The sequence below is a fragment of the Argiope bruennichi genome, chromosome 4 (assembly GCF_947563725.1).
Source record: "Argiope bruennichi chromosome 4, qqArgBrue1.1, whole genome shotgun sequence".
Taxonomy (NCBI): Eukaryota; Metazoa; Arthropoda; class Arachnida; order Araneae; family Araneidae; genus Argiope; species Argiope bruennichi.
Genome location: NC_079154.1, coordinates 68,319,571 through 68,340,698, shown reverse-complemented (window position 1 = coordinate 68,340,698; position 21,128 = coordinate 68,319,571). Strand labels below are relative to the sequence as shown.

Below are 21,128 nucleotides of genomic sequence, written 5' to 3'. Positions count from 1 at the left end.
ATAAATGTAATTTAGATACATCACTTGCTTGTACTTTTTTAATGTGTATTGTTTAACATACAAGAGACAAAACAATTTTTAGCAAAATAAATCATTAAGTAATTTTATTTTTTACACGATTGCATTTACATATTGCTTGGGATTTGAAACAATTTCTTTATTTTAAAGGCATGCGAACAGCTTTGCATAGGATTTTTAGCTCTTTACTTGTAAAGTAGCTACACATAATGGCAACATGAATTATAGTTTAAATGGTTTTCATCTATTTTTTTTTTCAATCTGAAGCAATATAAACACAGAGAAAGAAATACTAAATATGTTATGTAAATATACTTTTAAAATGAGTCACACAGCTAAAGTAACAACTATTATGAAAATTGGAAGAAATGTATATAAAAATCTAGACTGCAGAGTTTCAATAAATAGTTGCATTTGTTAAATCCAATAACTCAAAATATAAAATTTGAATAAATGCAACATTCAAAACAAACAAAAATATATTTTATAAAATATTTAAAACAGATTCACAGTTTTGAGGTATTATATTCTATGGTTTCTAAAATATCCCTAACAAACTTAAAATAAACTTAGCAAAGACTAGATGAATGCAAAGCCTTGTACTACAAAGTATAATATATTTGAATATTTGTGGATTATATATACAGATAAAAAGTAATTTATGTACAAATGCACATAAATTCACGCAAGATAGTTAAGTCAGTCACTCTGTATCCATTCATCCTATTAAATATAATATTTATAACTGGATTTTATAGATCTGCTTTTACAGTTGGTAATTTGTGCTTTAAAACTCCAGGATGTGCCATAAGAAAGTTGGAAACTTATTGACACTCCAGATGACAAGCATTAGTTCTTTATGCTATAAATGTCATAGAAAAGGATTACTGCAATTACTTTTTGGCGCTACTGGAAATCCTACATTGTTGGCTGAGACCTGAAACAAAATGTTACATTTAAAATGAGGCACAAAAAACTTTCAATTAAACACACACAAGATATTAGTGCACTTTTTTCAGTTTTCTGGCAAAGCTAAACTTTCAATCAAGCAATTGGTGCTTTAATATAACTATAGTAGCTTAATATTTATCAAAAGTTAAGTTGTTGTTGTAAAAATTATTTTAACATGTCAAAAATTTAAAGCATTTAGGAGGTTTAAAAGTCAAAGACAGAATAAAGGTTAAAAATACAATAAATGTTCAAAATGCTGTGAAACAAAATTCAATCATGAGAATTAAAAATATTCTTTCTTCCATTATCTTATTGGATTCACAAGATAAATTCAAAGACCTTAGGTACCAGATATTTATTTTTTTTAGGGTAGGAAAAGAGAAAATTTCCTTTAAAGACTGAAAAATAAAAATGAAGTTCTAATAGTTCATTTAGCAAAATAATGATAATTCTCAAACATAAAAACAAAGATGGTAAGTTCTCAGAAAACGAAAACTTACTGCAAATGGATTCACTGGATTCTGGATCCAATCTGAGTGTTGTGCTGGATCTGATGGCTTGTTGTCATTTGAAAATAAACCACCTAGTCCCATTTGACTAGAAGACCACATTGGCATGTTTGATGGCATATTCCAGGCTGCAGATCCTGAGGTTGGAGAAACCAATCCACCATTCTGCAGAAGCAGTGGATTAGCTCCATACCCATTTGCAGGACTCACCATTTGAGGCGGAAAAGGTGAGAAATTGGCATTGAACTGATTACGTACACTGTCATCACTGGGGCTGTTTCCAACCATTGGTATAGGAAAAGGAGCATATGCTTGACTATTGGATGTCTGTGAATAGGAAAGTGCATCAGTTCCAGTCTGGAATGGATTAGCTGATTGGAAAGAGCTCTTAACATTTTGGCTTTGGCTCCATAAGTCAGTTGACTTGAAAGGATTGGAAGGAGCTGAAAAAGATTAAGTATTTAGAAATTTCTAGCAACAATTTTATATACAGTTTTTACAGAATCAAAAAAATATTATCACAATATATCAGAAATGTTTATATATATGTATATAGCTTTAAATAAATAATATTAAATGATTTGATTAACATTATATATTCTCATTTATATTCATTAATTTCAAATCATATGCAAAAAAAAATTTAAAAAATCACATACAAAAATGAGAAATCTAGATTGGGATTTCCAAACATTTTAGGGAAGTAATTATGATATAATTTTCATTCATCAGAAGAAGAAAAAAAAATTATTTTTCATCTGCATGTAATTTTATAAATTGTGATGATCATATATGATTAATACATACATATAATAATAATACTTATACAATATATATATATTAATAAATTTTGCAATAAAATATAGAAAATTAATACAATGATTTTCAATACCCTTCAAAATTCTGAACCAAAGCTATAATAATAATTGTTGAATAACTTCATCTTTCAAGCCCCTAGTCAAAGTTAAGCATTTTTCTGCTTTTTAATACTGTTTTCTCAACATTATTTTATTGCTGTAGTAATATTTCAATATCCAGTTTTGTAATCTGTTAATCTTTTTTTTATATATAATATAGTTAAGTGAATAAAGAGATTTAAAAACAGAAAAAAAAATTACAGATTTCCGATAATTTTGTTTTATTATTATTTTTTTGAAATCACTTAGCTGATTAATCTTGAATACCTGAAATTTTATTAACACATTTAACATTTACTATAGTCTGTGTATTTTCTGTAGATGGTTCAAAGTCACATTTTCTACTGCATTACTAGTACAAGACAACAAATAACAAGGTAGAAAATGTGACCTTGAACCGCTTACTGAAAATACACAGACAACATACTTTTTAATTTTCCATTATTATATTCAACTCTAGTTATTGATGCACAATGATGACTTTAATATTCTAGAATAAATTTCATTTGCAATTACGCTAAAACTGGAAACAATCCACAAGTTTGGCCATGCTTATTTTAATATCACCTAACTGAAGATGTTAATGCCATAGTCTGTCGGAAAAATATTCAAACACTGCATTTTCCTGCAGAAATTAACTATCACACTTTAAAATTAAAATCTTCTATGGTCTTTAAAAGTAGAACTTTTTGCAAAGGACATAAAAATTCATATTAGATCAATTTTTTGAAATGGCAATACCCATTCTGGAATACAAATCTCCAGATAAAATTCGCTCTAAAACAAATAAAACTTTAGCATTTCTAAGAAATGCTTGAAGAATTAGGGAAAGTTTAAAGTAATTCTTTTTTTTTTTTTAATTTCTTCATATTAAAATAAACATCCACATTTATTTAACACCTCGAAATATAATAGATTATTTGAGACTATATAAGTTTTACATTAAACTATATATAAATAAATAAAAAAAAATATGGATTTTTTTTTCAAAATTTAAATAAATATTTTATAATTTTAAGTATTAATTTTATATCTTAAATAAACTTTTTAAAAAGAACACAAAAATTTTGGTACCAACCAGAAATGTAACAAATGAAACACAGCTGTGAAATATTTCTACAAGTATGATTTAGTAGTTCCAAAGATATTCAATGTAATTCTACAATGCTAACAATACCACAACCATTTTTTGCTTTTTTTTGGGGGGGGGGAATCACAATTTATTAAACAGCTTAGATGAGAGAAATTATCACTAAAATACAACAGAAAATACAACAAAATCTTGAATAATACTTTAAAATAATAAGCAAGTATTAATATAATATTTTTCTTTACAAAATATGGTTACATAATAATAGCAGAGTCAGAAAGACTTAACCTTATAATTATTCAAATAAATGTTTTCATACATCCTGAAATGACAAGGATTGCAAAAAGTTCTGGTAAATCTTTCATTTATTAAATAATATAAAATAGGAATTTGAAAATTTATCTGAATAAAATATTAATTAATACAACTCCAAAATGCAGGACTGATGAACTAAAATTTAACAGAAAACTAAAGATGCATAAGTCAAAAGTTCTGGTAAATCTTTCATTTATTAAATAATATAAAATAGGAATTTGAAAATTTATCTGAATAAAATATTAATTAATACAACTCCAAAATGCAGGACTGATGAACTAAAATTTAACAGAAAACTAAAGATGCATAAGTCTATTTTCTTATTTGTGATTATTTCAATAAAAATAATTGAATATAAATGGCAAAAATTTCTACAAATGATAATTTTTGTTATACAAAAAAATTTATAATGGAAATTATCTTTCACAAATAAACTTTCCATAACACCATCTGATTATTTTTACTATTCTTGAAAATAATTCCATCAAAGTAATTTTATTTCATAATAGCTATAACTTTTTCAGAATATTCATTTCTCTCTCGGATTTAAACAAAAATTACATAGAATGACAGAGAAATTTCAAATCTGGTTATATCAAATTATATCAATTTTTTAAATCAAGTTATATTAAAATAAAAAGGTAATTTAAAATTGATAGCCTCAAGATTCATCTGTGGATAAAAAGAAAAATATTAAAAAATTCTGTTAGTATTTTTTATTTTCTTTCTATAAATAAATACAAACAAGAGGCCAAAAATTAAAATTATCAAAACTATTAGTAAAATGTAAAAAAAAATAAAAATTTATTAAAACGACCCATTTTGTACATTTGTCTGTACTTAGACAGCCCCTTCTCCCTCACCTCTCCTTCCCCCTTTTTGTATTTAAATGTATTTGTACGTATGTAGTTTTTAAATTACCTAAAATTTCAAATTTAAAAGAAAAAGGCAATGGGTGGTAATAGAATGAAAATGCCTCTGAAACCAATGAGATCTACATATTTACACCTTTTTAAAGAAGGTACATCAATAAGTCAAATTACACATTCCGATCAATTACATACAACATTATAGATAGAGAACAATAAAAAAATGCCATACGCATATTTTATGGACTATATTATAATAATAAAAAAAAAACTTTACCTGTACTATATGTACTGCTATTAATATCACTAGTAATTGGATCATGTTTAGATACTGAGCTTGTAGTCTCAACTGTCCAGCTAGGACCTTTTCCAGAAGATGGCTGATTGAAAAGACTATCAAGATCTGCTAAAGCAGCATAACGATCTGCAGAAGAAGTAGAAGTAGTTGGCTGAACTGCTGGCTGAGTTGTAACTGGTGGAGGAGGACTAAAAGCTGTGACTGGATTTGATTGAGGTGGTCTTGATTGCATGGGATAAGCATCCAAACTTGCAGATGATGGCAAATTGGGAGCTGGGACACCTGAAGTGTTTCCGGCTGCAAAAGATGGCCACTGAGATGGTGTTGTAGCAATGGGAGGCGATTTGAAAGGATTCGTAGGAACAAAGGTCGGTAGGCTTAAAGGTCGAGGCATCGCCGTGGAAGAGTAGGAGCCTATCCGTGAGAGAGAGTCCTTGCTTAGAGTTGAAGAGCGAGAAGCAGAAGGGGAAAGAGGATCAAGATCATCATCGAAAGAAGTCCAACCTGCAGGAGGAGGGTTTGCTTTCTGTGCTTACATGTGTTTGTCAGTTTTTGGAAAACAGAATAAGGCCTAAACTACTGATATTTGAAAAGAGTCAAATCTTGATTCTAGCTAAAAATGCCCTTCATGCAATCAAAATTTAAAATTGAAATTTTAAAAAAATTATCATCATAAGGAGAAAACTGTTCTCTTCAGAAAAAGAATATTTGAAGATAGAAAATAATGCGCAGTTATTAATTATTATATAATAAATGAAAAGTAAAATCTTTGAACAATATTATAAAACATTATGAATATATTAATTGCACACAACAGAAAGGAAACAAAACTTCATTCTGTTGGGAATACAAATCTACTCAAACCTATATTAATAGAGATATCTCTCTTTACATTTTATAACTGATAAGATATACATATATCCGCTTCATTTCAATAACATGCCTGGTGAAATAATATTTAAACTAGTTTCAAACTGAATCTCACAGGAGAAAATGGCACAAAAAATCAAGATTTGACAAACAAAAAAAATGTATCAAAATAAAATTGATTAATTTGATTTTTGTTCTTTCATAAGCAATCTGCCTAATTTTCTTGTACAATTTTTCAAATTTTCAATAAATAAAATGTCTTTTTTTTAAGCAAATTGCACAATAGCTACATTATTTAATGCAATTGGCCAGTAAGCAAAGGCAATTAATATCTCAGCATTTACAAGCTTCTTTTTCCATAATTAACTAACAACTGAAAACACTAACTAGTATCATTAATATATATGCACACAAATCAACTACTGCAAGGCTGTCCTTTTTTAGATATATGTATATATAGCAAAGCAGAGATAAGGAGCTTTGTAAAGAGAGAAAAGCATTTTTCACAAAATGCAAAGGGGAAAAAAATAGGATGTTAAGAGTAAAAACGAAAGAAATCATTAAACATGAACTGCAATAAAGTTTTTTCATACATAAATACAACAATCATGCAAAAATGTCATGCAAAATATTTAAATAAGACAAATCTCTAAATCTGTCAATTTTTAACACATTTACTAGATACATGCAATTAAAATAGCAAACATTTACATACATAAGCACTGCAATATTTAAAATTAAAAACATGATGCAAAAAAAAAAAAAAAATCATATATACAACACCAATAAGTGCAAAAAAAATTATCATTAAGTAAAAAACCAAGAACAATTTTTAGACCATACTATTTATAATACTCAAAAATCTGTAGAATTTAAATGCTTTTAAAAGTATATTATTTGTCAAATATCAAACTATAAGCTGTTTTAAAGTAATTTCTATTAAATACAGAGGGATTTAGTTATCTATATTAACAACTTGTTTTAAGTTATTAATAATATCTATTATTTTTTTTAAATACAATTTTTTGCTTTACTTTTATTTGCAAAATTAATATTATAAATTTCAGGTAAAACATGAATATCTTTAATTGATGTGAGAACTTCCCTATTTAATATATTCAAAGATCATGCTAAATATACACCTTTATTCAACAAACTATATCTAGATCCTAAGCACAATAGAGATTTTACTTATTTAATATTTTATAATTAAGAAAAATTAAGCATAAATAGAAATATCAGACACTTTTATTATATTGAAAGGAATATATACTAAAATGTCAAACAAAACAAAAATTATGTTTTAATTTCTATATGGGAAAAATCAAAATTCAAGAAAATAAATTTTTAAAAATCATTAACTAAAGACATTTACAAGTAAAATTTCAATGTAGATGAGTACTCAGACCAAACAAAAAGGCTAAAGAATAGTTTTGCAGTAAAAATAAGCAAATTTGTGAACATTTAACTAAAAAAAAATTCTTAATAAGATTAAATAAAAAAAATTTAAACTAAATTTAAATATAAACTGTGGTATAAATCAATTTTGATGTTGCATATACAAAAAAAAAAATATGATTATAACAAGATATATAATTTAATAAAAATTTATAAGAAAAGGAAATTTTAAACAAAAATCTATTAAAAACATCAAAGCATTTGCATAATCCATGCAACAAACCTGATTTTTCTACAGAATTGAATGCAGATTCGAAATTAGCAAAGTTTCCATTAGCTGTTGAATTGTTATGAGCTGAAACTGAAATTTAAAAAAAGCAATTTAAATATTTTAATTCATATTTCTAACATGCAATTTAATAAAATTATCAAGATATCAATCATGAAACTTCAAATAAGAACTAAAGGGTTGACTGATTAATTAAAAACTTAAAATCTATCAGAAAATTTAAAATTTTTCAGCTGTATTGATCATATAGAAGAATATCATAATAAAAAAATATATAATGGAAACTACAATACCCTCTTGAATCTTAACTTAAGAAACAACAGTCTTCTATTGACATATTTCAAAATTGCATTCTATAATTCTAGTATAAATACGATAATATCAATTATACAGGTAAATAATAAGACACTTTTCTTACTTTTACTTTACTTTTTTTAGTTTTTATATTAACATTTTTTGATGAATTTGAAGTTCTGATTATTTTGATATTGTTATTTAATATCAAATATTGATGTAAAGATAAAATTTGTAATCTGCAAATTTAGTACTAATCGAGTTTAAAGACAGACAATAACAAAAATGTGTTATTTAGAGGTTTGAATCATGGCTAAAGGACAAAACCGTGAGTTTGAATTTTTTGAGGATTACAATTATTTCTCTTTGAATATTTGGTATACAAAAAAGTAAAAAAGGAATTTTATTGGTATTAATTTATTTTGCAAAATGAGCAAAAATGAGCTGAAGCTGCTGTTAAAAACATTACATGATTTCTAAAAAGAAAGGATTTTTTCCTTATCTAAACAAACAAAAGGAAATGAAAGAAGTTAAGTAAATGAAAAAGATACATTTTCCCCCCCCATTCTATCAGTATGTCCCTAAACTGTGATAAAACCTTTTTCACTGACCTATGAATTCATTAAATATTGACAGACCTGATATCACAAAGAAAATACAGCCTATAATCGGGCAGATCTATCACAAAGACAAAATTTCTGTAAATTTTGCAGATTTTTTAGTTTTCTTTTTTCTTTTTTTGCAATACTTTAAATTGCAAAGGTGTTTCGTATTATGAATTTTTTTTTCTCCTCTAATTTTTCTAAAGCTTCACAATGTCTCATGCAAAAATTTACTACATTATTTTGCATTATGTAGCAAATATCTTAAGATTATAGCAATCAAAACACCCAGATAAAAGTTTATACAAACTGCTTTTAGATTAATTAAAGAATTTTAAATAGACCAATTAAAAATTTTCCTTTCAGAGTTTCAACCTGCATATCCTTACTGATATTAAATTCACTTTCAACAGTCACATTGCCTTGTGACAATATAAGAATTATTTTTATGCCTTTCCAAAGTCAGAAAATTGTTTGGACTTTAAAATATTAGAATAGAAATCATTTAAACAAATTTCTTCATTAAATGAATTAAGCTATTTTTAGTTTTTACAGAAAATTCCAAACTGGATATTTATACATTGTAAACATACAGTGGAAATTAGAATAAAAAAGTAAATCAACAATTCGCTTTTCTTGTAATACTGCATTGCTTTTCAATTAATGTGAATTTAAACAAAATAAAACTTCTAAACAAAATGTTTGGATAGGCATTTATAGTTTTTTTATAGTATTCTTCACAAATATAAAATACTCAGCTAAAAAGGGCCTTTGATCAGTTTCAGAAGTCCCATTAGTACTCATAGAGTCATTCCGTTATTCCATTAGCAGTATTCCCCTCCCCCTCAGACTTGGAAATTTGTGGAAGAAAATAAAATCAAGCAGAAAATGGATAAGATTCCATGAATGGTGGTGTAGAGTACTTATCGCTATGACTACTGTCTTTTATTCTTGCAATGTTTTTGGATGAAAAAAATTGTGAAATTTTAAATTCCCTGTATTTTCCAGGTCTTTAAAGAAAATTTCAAAATTAACTGAATTCTTTTAGGTTTTTAAATTTCCTGTTCCCCCCCCCCTCAATTTTCTCAATGCCATGGAAACTCTGTAAGACTTGAAAGGTATTAGATATAATATTTATTAAAATTATTTTAAAATAACAAAATATTCATGATTAATGCAATTCTAAAGAGGCTAGAATTTAAAATTAAACAACAAAAATATAATAGGTTTTAATCTAATCCATTAAATATAAATACCAAATAAAACCTGGTCCAAATAGAGAAATCAAAATCAAGCTACAATTTTTAAAGATTAGTTATACTATATCTATATTTATTTTTTCTGAGGAATAGAACAAATTTTTTATTCAAAAATGGATTTGTAAAATAAATTCTTTTTAAAAAAATTAGTTTATAGAAAAAAAAAGTTCTGTTATAGTAGACATAATGAAATTTGATTTTATTATGCAACTCTGAAGAGATAAGACAAATCAAAAATTTTATAACCTAACATTTCATGGCCAACAAAATTCAGAAACAGTTCATGATTCACATTTAAATTCGATAAAGTCATACAAGCTAATAACTCTCAATAACTACAAACTAAATAACCAAACTATTATTAAGTCATTTAAAACCAAAATTAATATATTTCAGTAAGTTTCAGCTTTTTAATCAGATATTTTTTATTAGTATATTACAGAAGTATTCAGTATATTAATACCTTGAGTACTTGGTGTAGAAGCATCTCCTCCAAACTCTGAAAGTAGATCAATAGATCGACTACCATGATTCTGTGCTGCCGTTTTAGTGCTTATGCTAGGTGCAGATGCAGAAGAAACAGGATGTGGCCATGTCTCAGCTGCCTATAATAAAAATATCATAATTTATTTTACAAATATTTGTAGAGGAAAATGATATCCTTTTTTTTTCAGTCATTCCAAATCTGAATATGTAAATTCTTTTCCCTTGCTTGTAAAGATCTGTTAAATGCTTTTCAAATATTAAACTGTACACATAAAAAGCAATCATGTTTTTAAATAAATCACCTTTAATAAAGCAATGCTAATGAAATTAAGAACATTTTTATTTTTGAGCATTTTGAACTATGGGAGAATTCTTGGAAAAAAATTCCAAATATCTTTGTAAGTTATCTAAATATAAAGATAATCTATATAAATCATGGAACTTATATTCCATTTGCAAGACACATTAAATCTATTTTTTTTTTTTTTTTTTTTTTTGTCAATTGCTTAGAATGACAACCAAAGAATTAACAACTATATTCCGCTAATAAATATTAAATTCAAATAGGAAATTCATATAAGTTATATTACAAAATAAAAGAACACTACCAGCAAAAACACCTTACAATATATGTTAAGAAATCAATCTGGGAAGACCTCAAGGGTGCTTTTCAGAAATCTATTCTGCATTATCCTGTAAAGACAATATCTAGGGTAGCTTTATTTTGATTTGACTTCAAATATGCTATAGGAAGGGTGAAAATAGCCAATAGACATCATAGACAATCCATTCAGTTCAAAGGAAGTAGGAAGTGAAATGTTCACTTGCCTAAAATTCCTATACCATTGAAGAGGGAGGGGAGGGATGGACAAATATGCATCTCATTGTAATAAACAATTTTCAGAATGAAATATTTTCAAAAGTTACAATTGTTTAAAAGTTATGGGATGAAAAAGAGTTTATCAATCAAATAACTAACTGCTTTTGAAGTGTGTCTTTCTATAACAAAAGTTTAGATTAGAAAATAGTTGAAATTAAGGTCTGATAAGAGGTTATTTTTTAACCAATTGCAACTGCAGAAAAAGTTTTAGAACAAAATTAATGAGACATTAATTTGTCCAATCAGAACTATCTTTCTATTGTTAATAGTAAGAAAATAGCAGGGAATTAAAATATCAAATTCTACAAACATCATCTCCATCCTTTGAACTATATAGTCTATCTAAATAGTCTGCAACCTTATCTTTCATACAATATATCAGTTGCAAGTTCAAATTAATTCAAAATTTCTCTAGTTATTATTCACAAGAAAATTTGGTACAGGTTGCTAGTTAATAAACTTTTAATAGTCTATAGACTGAGAGACTATTAAAAGCTGCAATATACCTTATATAACCTAAAGAGCCGTGTAATGCATCTAGTTACATTTTATCATTTCCTAACATCTCTACAAATTTTGATACTCTTTTATTGTAAACACATTTACATGAATAAACTGTCTTCACTATTTTATACATTTGCTCAATATTTAATTTCAACACTAAAAAAAAAAAAAAAAAATCGAGTTTTTACTTTCTATTATTTATTAATTTTAAGGATGGAGAAGATTAAAAGTAGGCAGGTTTTGTGTTATTTTAGATTCATTCATAATTATAAATCATAAAATTCTAATCAAAATTTTCTTTTATATTCTTATTTCTGAATTATAAAAAAAAAAACTCATTAAAAAATAAAAAAAATTGAAGACATACAAACAGAATAGAAGAAAATTAAACATTTTAATAATGCAATCGCATCCAATAAGCATTTAATAATTAATAAATGGGAATATCTATTTAATATCTAAATATATTTTGTGAATACAAGAATTAGAAACACCAGATATCATTAGTTTTTGTTCCACAGCAAAAATATTGAATCATAGAGAAATTCATTTACTTACCTGATTATTTTGCACTATTAATGCAGTAGGACTCTTGCCTAAAAGTCGAGATAAGGGCTGAGTTTCTATAACAGAATTTGATCTTGTGCCAAAAGATTGAGATTGTGCCACACCTTGTCTTTGCTTATCACTCTGCATTTTCTTGACAGCTATGTCAGGATCAACATACCATCTTTTCTTTTCATATTTCTGAACCATAAAGTCTCGTTTTCTTTGATCATCGGATACTTCACTTTCAATACTATTAGTACTAGTATCAAAAGTTCCCAACCACACATACTTGCAATACTGAAAAATTAAAATCAAGCATTGATACACTGAATCAATACATAGAAATTTTTTTTCTAAATATATTCATTGGTAAATGATTAATTAAAAATAATTAATGTTTTAAATGATTTTGTTTTAAAAAAGTGCCAAAAGTTAAAATAAATTTTAGATAGAATCAAGATTTTACTGCTGACAGCATTTTTTAAATCCTAGAATTCATATTAATAAAAAATACATAATTGGAGCATGAGTCATAAAAAATTTTAAAAAAAAACAGTAATAATGTAATGATTATTTAAATGTGGATTCCTTTCAAATAAACTAAATATAAAAAGCAAAATCAATGGACATAAAATACCATTTTAAAAAATCAGGTATTCATCCATTTTTCTACCACAGCCTCTTTTACATAATTATTAGCTAAATTTTTTAATTGTCAGTTAATAAAAATAAGACTGTTGATTGATAAATTTTAAGGAAATTGCATCAAAATAATTATTATGATATATTTGAATTAAAAATTGATCTCCACAATCACTTACCATAATATCCTATAGCTATTACTTGTAGTTTATAAAAATATAAACAATTGCTATCAAATAGCCGAAAGTCATGAAAGTGTAAACTTAAAATAAAGTCTATACTAATATTATTTTTGCATATATTTACAAAATGTATTGTAGTGTAATATTTTTTGCATTTTATTTTTTACTAATTTTTAAATTTTAAATTAGGAAGGGGGAGTCTGTAGTGGAAAAAATGATCTAACAGCTCTGGAAATTCATTTTCAATGTGAGCTTATCTTCATAACTCAAATACTGCACCACAGTACATAAAAATGCAATCAGAAATTGCACTTTTTTGTATTGATTCTTTTTAAGCAGTACTTTGCAAAAGTTACCAGTTTTGAATAGAGATATACCATTTGTATCAATACATTTCTCTTATTACTGAAAGCTATAAAAGGAATTTTGTTAAGAGTGTCAATGGATTCAAATATTAAATGCAAAATTAAATAAATCAGTGATTATATATACATACATTAAAAAAGATGAGGATCCTACATGTCTATAGCACATAGGCATCAGCCACCTTGATAATAAAAACTTTTTATCTGATCTTATAACAAATCTATATATAAAAGTATATTCAACGGAAAAACTTAATCAAATCAAATAATGAAAATGGATTATCTTCTTTGAGACATATATAAAGCAGTCCAGAAGAATTTTAAAAATAATTTTATATTTATCAAATGTATATATATATTATATATATATATATATATATATATATACATATATATATATATACATATACAGGGTGTCCCAAAAAAATGTATACACATTTTAGCAGCTGATAACTAAGTTATTTCTTCTTTCTTTACATACTGAACCCATTGAACAGAGTGATGGCAGACAGACTTAAATTTGAAGAAAGGAAATTTATTCTAAAATGCTACAGGAAGTATGAAAGTGCAGTAGAAGTGCAAAGACAATTTAAGAGGGAGTTTAACAAAGAACCACCTACACAAGTTACCATCACTCGAATTAGAGATAAGTTTGAAGCTGATGGAACTGTTCAGGACGTCCATAAACCTGCAACAGTTGTTCAATTGAGGGCAACCATTGAACATGAATGTACGAATATCCCAAGGGAATTGTTCCCTCATGTGTGCTATTCCATCGCTTCTCGTTGTCAGCAGTGTCTGGAGCAGAACGGACATCAGTTTGAGAACATGCGATAACAAGTCAATATAATGATATTTATAGAATCTTTACATGTTGAAAATTATTTGAATTATAATAAACCCCAAATTTACAATTATTTAAAGTGGACATTTTTTTGGGACACCCTGTATATATATATATATATATATATTCAACTGTTCCAGATAAAAACCTTCATAAATCTTATCAATAATTTACATCATTAAATCTTGTACCATGAAATATTGCTGATCTTCGAGCTTGGAAATGATTTTGGCCCCACTGATGGAATTAAATTGCTATACTACTGTACAAGTCTTATTCAAACTTTTTATTACATATAAAAATTTAGTATTAAGCAAAAAATTAAATCTTATAATTTAAATTTTAGCTTAAAATACAAGATATAAACATACTTCATTTCCTCTGCTTTTTAAATATTCAATTTCTTCAGGTGTGAATGTTGTCATGGATATGGACTTGACTCTGTGAGGAGGAGTCAAACCTCGTCTATAAAATTTTAAAGATTTAGAAATTAGTTGAATTGAATATAACAATGTTGTTGATAAAACAAATGTAATATATAAAAGGATTTATTTTTAATATTATATAAACAGAAACTTATACATCTAATTGGAAGAAAACAAGAGAATGAATTTATGTTTCGCTACATTACAAATCAAATGCATAAGCATGACAAAATAAAGTTTTACATCCAATAATGTTTTAATAAACATCTTTTAAAACACGATATATATGAAGATCACAAAAAGAGCATTATATATAGAAACTATATTTTTCTCCTTAGAAAAAATAAATGTAACCAGGTCTGTAAAGGATTTTATGTAATTCATATAAGTGTGCTAGAGCAACATAAGAAATGCATTGTTGTTGCATATAATGTTTTAAATGTTGCAAAACTTTTGGGACAAAAGTGTTTAATGTTAATCCAAGATCTAATTTTATGCAATGTTATGTAAACAATTTATAAAAATCGTGTTCTGTCCGAAAAAAAAGCATATATTTGATTAAAAAAAAGGGTTAATTATTATTTTTTTTTATTAGAATGCAAGACCAAGAAATTGCAAGCATAGCAAGCATCAGAAACTTCTGTACATTTATTTAAATCAAAATAGAGATGTAATTTTCAAAAAATGCAATAAAAACCCTTTATTAGAATGGATTTTTTTTATTAACACATGCAATAAAAATTACATTCAAAAAGTATCAATTCAAAATATCTTTAATAATTCAATTTCATTACTTACATAAAATTAATAAAGCATCACATTTTTAGTGCATCTTACAAAAAAAAATTTAGAGAAAATCATATTACCGAATGCTTTATTTGAAATCAGTGCATCAGAAAAACATTAATTTCCAAAATATGTTTCTCAACTTACAACTTGATGGCATGCAGGTGTCAAAACTCTTAACCATTCAAGATGACAAACAGATGAAACATAATACAGGATTTATAATTAAAATCCAATCACTAATAGTTGAAATTTATATTTTCATTATAATTTGTTTCAGCTAAAACAATTTTTTTATAAATATTGTGGAACTTTAGATGTTTTTTATAAACATAAATGAATTCATTTTGTCCAATCACTGGACAATACAATTGATATTTTATAATAAATCAATTACTATAATAAACTTATTAATAAGTTACATGAAACCAAAGATGAAAAGTGTCAGAATACATTTTTTAGAAGCAGTATGAGGTAATAATAAGTATATTTATCAAAATTTCTTATACAGTCATATCCAATAAAAGAATTAAATTCCACAGGTTTTTTATAATTTGTTCTCTGGCCTTTTCATCCATAGAATATAACAAAGACCTATACATATATTATAAACAATAGTCTGCCTATTAAATATTTTGTTAAATTTAAAATTATGCTAAATTCTCATTTTAATTTATCATATTTAACCTATAATATATTAAGTAACAATTGTCTGTTACTAATAAGTTATTTTAAAGCCATGATGAATTGTGTATTTAATGAAAATTATTCTATTTTACAAGTCATCGTGAATTTATAGCTATACTAACAACATGCAATGTTTAGAACAAAGAGTTCCAAAATAACTTGTGGAATTTCATATCAGAAATTAAAATTACTACTATTATAAAGCAGGATATGATTTAAAGAAAACCAGAAAACAGAATAATTAAATTGAAAACAGAAGCATTCTAAATAAATTTTTAAAGAAAATTTACAAAATAATAAATGCAAATTGAGATGCTCCAAAACATTTTAATTGCATATTTTTTTATATATTTACTTACCATTAATTAAAAACTGGAAAAGTTATATACTTTTCTATGAAAATAATAAAACTCAAAATTTGTTAAATATTGGCAAAATAATTCAATAAATCTAACACTGTAATTTAGAGAATAATTATTGCTATTTTGAATTATAAATGCTTAAAAAAGTAATTATCGTAAATGTATAAAATCAATATAAAAAGCAAAATCAATGGGCATAAAATACCATTTTTAAAAAAATCAGGTATTCATCCACAACACTACCACTCAAAACAGAAATTAGATGCGATTTTTACATCGACTAAATTTTATGAAATAAACAAAAAATAACTTTGGTATTAATCATAAGATCTGATATGTCATCTTAGCTATAAGAATTTAAGATTGATAAAATGTTCCACAAATATGAAACTTAATTCAAATGAAATTCTTTAGGGTTTATGTTAAAAATCAGTTTCTTATAAGGAAATTCTTGAGTCTTTTACAAGACTAGAAGAACTTTATTTTTCTTATTAACATTGACTTAAGTGATATAAGTAAAAAATAGTAGACAAATTTTGTATAATTTTTTACTCTACATTTCTTTTCTATGATTAAATATTGAAAAATCATTAAATTTATTACATAAGGCATTGCTGCTAGAAGTAGGAGTTTACTAGAAAGACTTGATATAATCTTAAAATTAAAGTATAACGCATTATATCTATCATAGTTTTAACAGATGTTAAAACAAAAATACAATATTTAATCTTTCATGCACCATAAAAGCAAAAATTAAATTCAAAAACTGCACAGGGATTTCTTTATTACATTAATGAAATAGCACATAAACTAGACATTACACTGGATTTCATCTAGCTATCGTTTTCTTGACGAGCTAATTTTTTTAAACACCCAGAACATCCGTAAAAATGCAACAACATAAATTAAATCGAAATCTTTCATCTACTCTTGGAAGACTAATTTGAAGATAGCAGGTCAAAAATATAAACACAGAACGACGCACATTGTTGATAAACATAGTTAATATATTTTTAAAAATTTCGAACTTACAATATGCCACTGCATGTTGTGCATACGAAAGAACCAATAGTAACATTTATATAAGTTGGCCCACGCTGAAGACAATCGAAACATTGTTTATTAGCAGGTAATGCAGCAAGTTCCCTAAGAAGTTTTGTATTTTTATCTTCAGCAGCCCTCCTCCTAGAAGCCATCTTGTGTAACTGCCGGAAGTTTAATTCATTCATTTGACATCTTGCAACTGCAGTAAATAAGTAATATTTCTGTAACCGCGACCTTGTATTACGAAAATTAATGAACACTGTTCTGTGATAAAAAATATGTTTTACTCAAAATAATAGCGTATTGGTTCATAAGAGAGCGACTTAAAATGGAATCTTGAAAATATGTGTCAGAAATAGATTTTAAATAGATAGGAAACAAATGGAATGTTTCATGTAATCTACATCACGTGACAATGACATAGTGTTTAGTTTTGAAATTCCATCTTTTTGTTTCTTCACATTCTTTCGACATAAACTACTCGATAATAAGATTTTATCAGGAATTGAAGCTGATATTCAAAAGCCACAATTTATGCGTAAACAAGGAATTTTACAAAATTAAATTAAATTTTAAAAAATATTGAGAATGAAATATCTTTAAAAAAATTATCATCATCACTTCAAATACATGATAATAAATTCCCTCTCAGAATATAAGAATACCTGTTATTTTAAAATATGTTTTTTTACTACAAGAATATTTCCTAATATTAAAAATTTTAATTTTTCTAGTAATGAAATTTGATATGAAAATTACATGCTCAATTTATTATGATAATATAGATATCAATTATTTCTGTAGCAAACGACAGTCATTTCAGAACCATTCATCACAAGATTAAAGGTAAAAGGATCACTGAGTCCATAAATAATAATAAGAAGAAGAAGAAGAATGGATGAAGAATTGGATATGCAAAAATTACATTTTTAACTCGAAAATTGTAAAAAAAAAAAAAAAAAAAAAAAAAAAATATTATTATTTTTCTGAAATCTAAAAATAGATGTAGAAGTGCACAACTGAGCTAAGCACGTCATCATTATCAATAGTCCATCGAACGTATAAAAAGCTGTAACTACCTCGCTTTGAATCTCAAAGTAAATGGATAACAAAAAGCTTTAGGTAAATAAATGTTCGAGAGGTGCGCAAAAAGATTGCATTTTTTATATGGGATTTATAATTATAATGAATGCATAATGAAGAATTAAGATTTATTATGAGTACAAAATTAATAATGTTACTTATTTTCTGTACAAAAATAAATACTTACTCTATTGGTACGAAATAATTGTACATTATCTCCACTCTATTGGCGCCTTAATCCGAGTTTTTTTTTTTTTTGTTTGTTTGTTTGTTTTGGAGGGGGGAGTCTCCACTCTTTCTTTTTGAAAAACCTCTGACCATTATTTAAACTTCATTGTCTCCGAAGATTTCCGTCTCAATTCAACATCAAACGTTTTCAAGTAAATTATTGATGTTCCATCTCAAATTTTTCTGAATACTCATTCAGAGTATTAGCACGTTATTGTGCTGGTACTCTAACATCTATGTGATATGTACGATGTTGCCTGACATTCTGCATGCCAGCCAACATCCTGTCGATGTCGTAACAATGTTGTTGGACATCTTATGCTGATATGATAAATATGGACTCGTCTTTTATTTCTTAAATTACTTAATTTAAAATAATAAGTTATAAATAGTTATAATTAACATGTCACACAATACTAATCCCAAACATTTAAATTAAAATGAAGGATGATATGCGATACTCCAATCGTATAGCAATTTCCAAGAGCTGACACATTTGCTCAAAATTTCTATGAGAACAGGAATGGCAGAAACACGGAAATTCAAAATCTAGTGGAAGTGCATATTCGGTCAAACTTGTTCCATAGGGTTTTGCTTGTGCTTTCTGGTGACTGTTCTTCTTTTGCATTCTTACTCTTATTCTTTGTGTGTGTGTGTGTATGTGTGTGTGTGTGTGTGTGTGTGTGTGTGTGTGTGTGTGTGCGTGCGTGCGTGTGAAATAAATGTTTATGAAAATATGTTTACTTCCCTATCTTTCATTCGAATTTGAAATATCATTAAAATTTCGGAACATCTGCTTATACGCGTTGAAAAACTCAGAATTCGTTTTTTATTATTTTCTTTCTATTATTAAAATCAGAAATGTTTGCTTATGTATTTTATAAATTATCAGCTGCTCGTTTTAATTACTGAAAGGGAAAAGGTTTCATAGATTAGAATAAATAAATTTGTCATTCTTAAAATCCAAAAATTAAAAATTTTTAGCGATTTTTGAATGACAGTTGTAATTTACGTTATTCATCACCATTAGTTATAACTATTTTATCGTTTAAGAATTAAATTCTCATTATACTTTAAATATTAGGTAAATGTATATTTATTTTTATAAAACAAATAACATTCACCCTGCTGTTCTGTTCGGGTCATTATGAACCGAAATAAAATTTATATCTTCGTAAAAATATACAATACAAGGATATTTTCATGAAACTTCTTGATATCTCTGATAAATACTATAAATATGTACTCCTAGAGGGATTTAGGTTTATTCTTATTTCGAAGGAATATTTTTCAGTTTATACTTAATGTATCATTCGGGTCAATATGACCCAATGTAAAAAAAAGAAAAGAAAAAAAAACCCATTTATTTTTAATCATACATCTTCAATTTTGTTTGGAATAATTCAAAAGAAAAGAATAACAATAGTTTATGTAATTTATCCGTTTTCGAAACCTGTTTCGCCGACTTATGTGTTTGGTCACATGATAAGAGAGCGCTTGCAAGGTCCAAAAGTTGATATGATTGGCAAGGGCCAATCTCTTTGCTCTTATTGCAACGTTTCTTTTTTCTGCTGTATTTCACTTTCTGATACGCTGTAAAATAGTTGTGCCGCGAATGTGAGAGAAAAAATGACGAATCGCAGAAATTTGAGTCACGCAGCTAAACTAATTGAAGCTTTTAACAGCGAAGAAGTATCGGAGTAGGAAAATCATACAAGTGATGAAATTGAGAGTGAAAATTTTAACATCGATTTTGATACCGATATTTAACAAATGAACTAAAAAGGGAGTATGTAGTCCAAGAATCGTGAAATAAAGTGGAAGTTAGATCTGCTGCCACATTCTTCTCAATCAACAGCTGCTAATATTATCAAAACTACTCCAGGGTTCACAAGATATGTAACGGCAAGGATATCAGACGTAAAAACTGCATTTGAGGTAGTATTCAATTCTACAATCGAAAACTACCTCAAATGAAACAATTTAAAACGAAATCATAAATATGACTAATATTGAAAAAGAAAGGGTTTATGGAAAAAAGTGGAAAAATATTGAAAGTAAAACTGTTCAAGCATATATTTGATTATTATTGTTAACTGGTGTTTATAAATCACATGGAGAATCAACAAAAAGCTTATGCGATAAAGAAACTGGGAGAAATATATTTCGTGCGACAATGTCCCTCAAAACATTTTGCACCATATCGAGAGTTATTCGTTTTCATAATAAATCCACTCGTCAAGAAAGAAGAAATTTGGATAAATTAGGTGCAGTGCGAGATATCTGGGAAAAGTGTATAGAAATTCTACCAAAATTATATAGTTCGAATGAAGTATTACTGTAGATGAACAATGGGGCAATTGAGATTCGTTAACCGGAGGA

General features: G+C 26.5%; 1 protein-coding gene across 2 annotated transcripts; it reads right to left on the bottom strand.

Annotated features, from left to right (window-relative positions):
• Nucleotides 1-75: 75 nt before the first annotated feature.
• LOC129966767 (arf-GAP domain and FG repeat-containing protein 1-like) lies at nt 76-17,780 on the bottom strand. Of its 2 annotated transcripts, none has more exons than XM_056081325.1 (8): nt 17,424-17,780; nt 14,503-14,596; nt 12,108-12,395; nt 10,143-10,284; nt 7,519-7,596; nt 4,947-5,471; nt 1,470-1,921; nt 76-955 (listed from the first exon to the last, which is right to left on the bottom strand). In XM_056081325.1, the coding sequence occupies exons 1-8, from the start codon at nt 17,618-17,620 to the stop codon at nt 890-892; spliced, it is 1,842 nt and encodes a 613-aa protein (XP_055937300.1). In that variant the 5' UTR covers nt 17,621-17,780; the 3' UTR covers nt 76-889. The 2 variants fall into 2 exon arrangements, with proteins under 2 accessions (XP_055937300.1, XP_055937301.1); XM_056081326.1 differs by having other exon boundaries at nt 4,947-5,264; nt 17,424-17,777.
• Between the last annotated feature and the right edge of the window lie 3,348 nt (nt 17,781-21,128).

Excerpts from the sequence above, each read along its gene's own strand:
- LOC129966767 (XM_056081325.1), bottom strand. The coding sequence starts at position 17,620 with ATGAATGAATTAAACTTCCGGCAGTTACACAAGATGGCTTCTAGGAGG. Across the intron at positions 10,285-12,107 it reads TAATAGTGCAAAATAATCAG|GCAGCTGAGACATGGCCACA; the intron begins GTAAGTAAATGA and ends TTTTTATTATAG. Across the intron at positions 5,472-7,518 it reads CAATTCTGTAGAAAAATCAG|GTTGGACTTCTTTCGATGAT; the intron begins GTTTGTTGCATG and ends CTCCTCCTGCAG.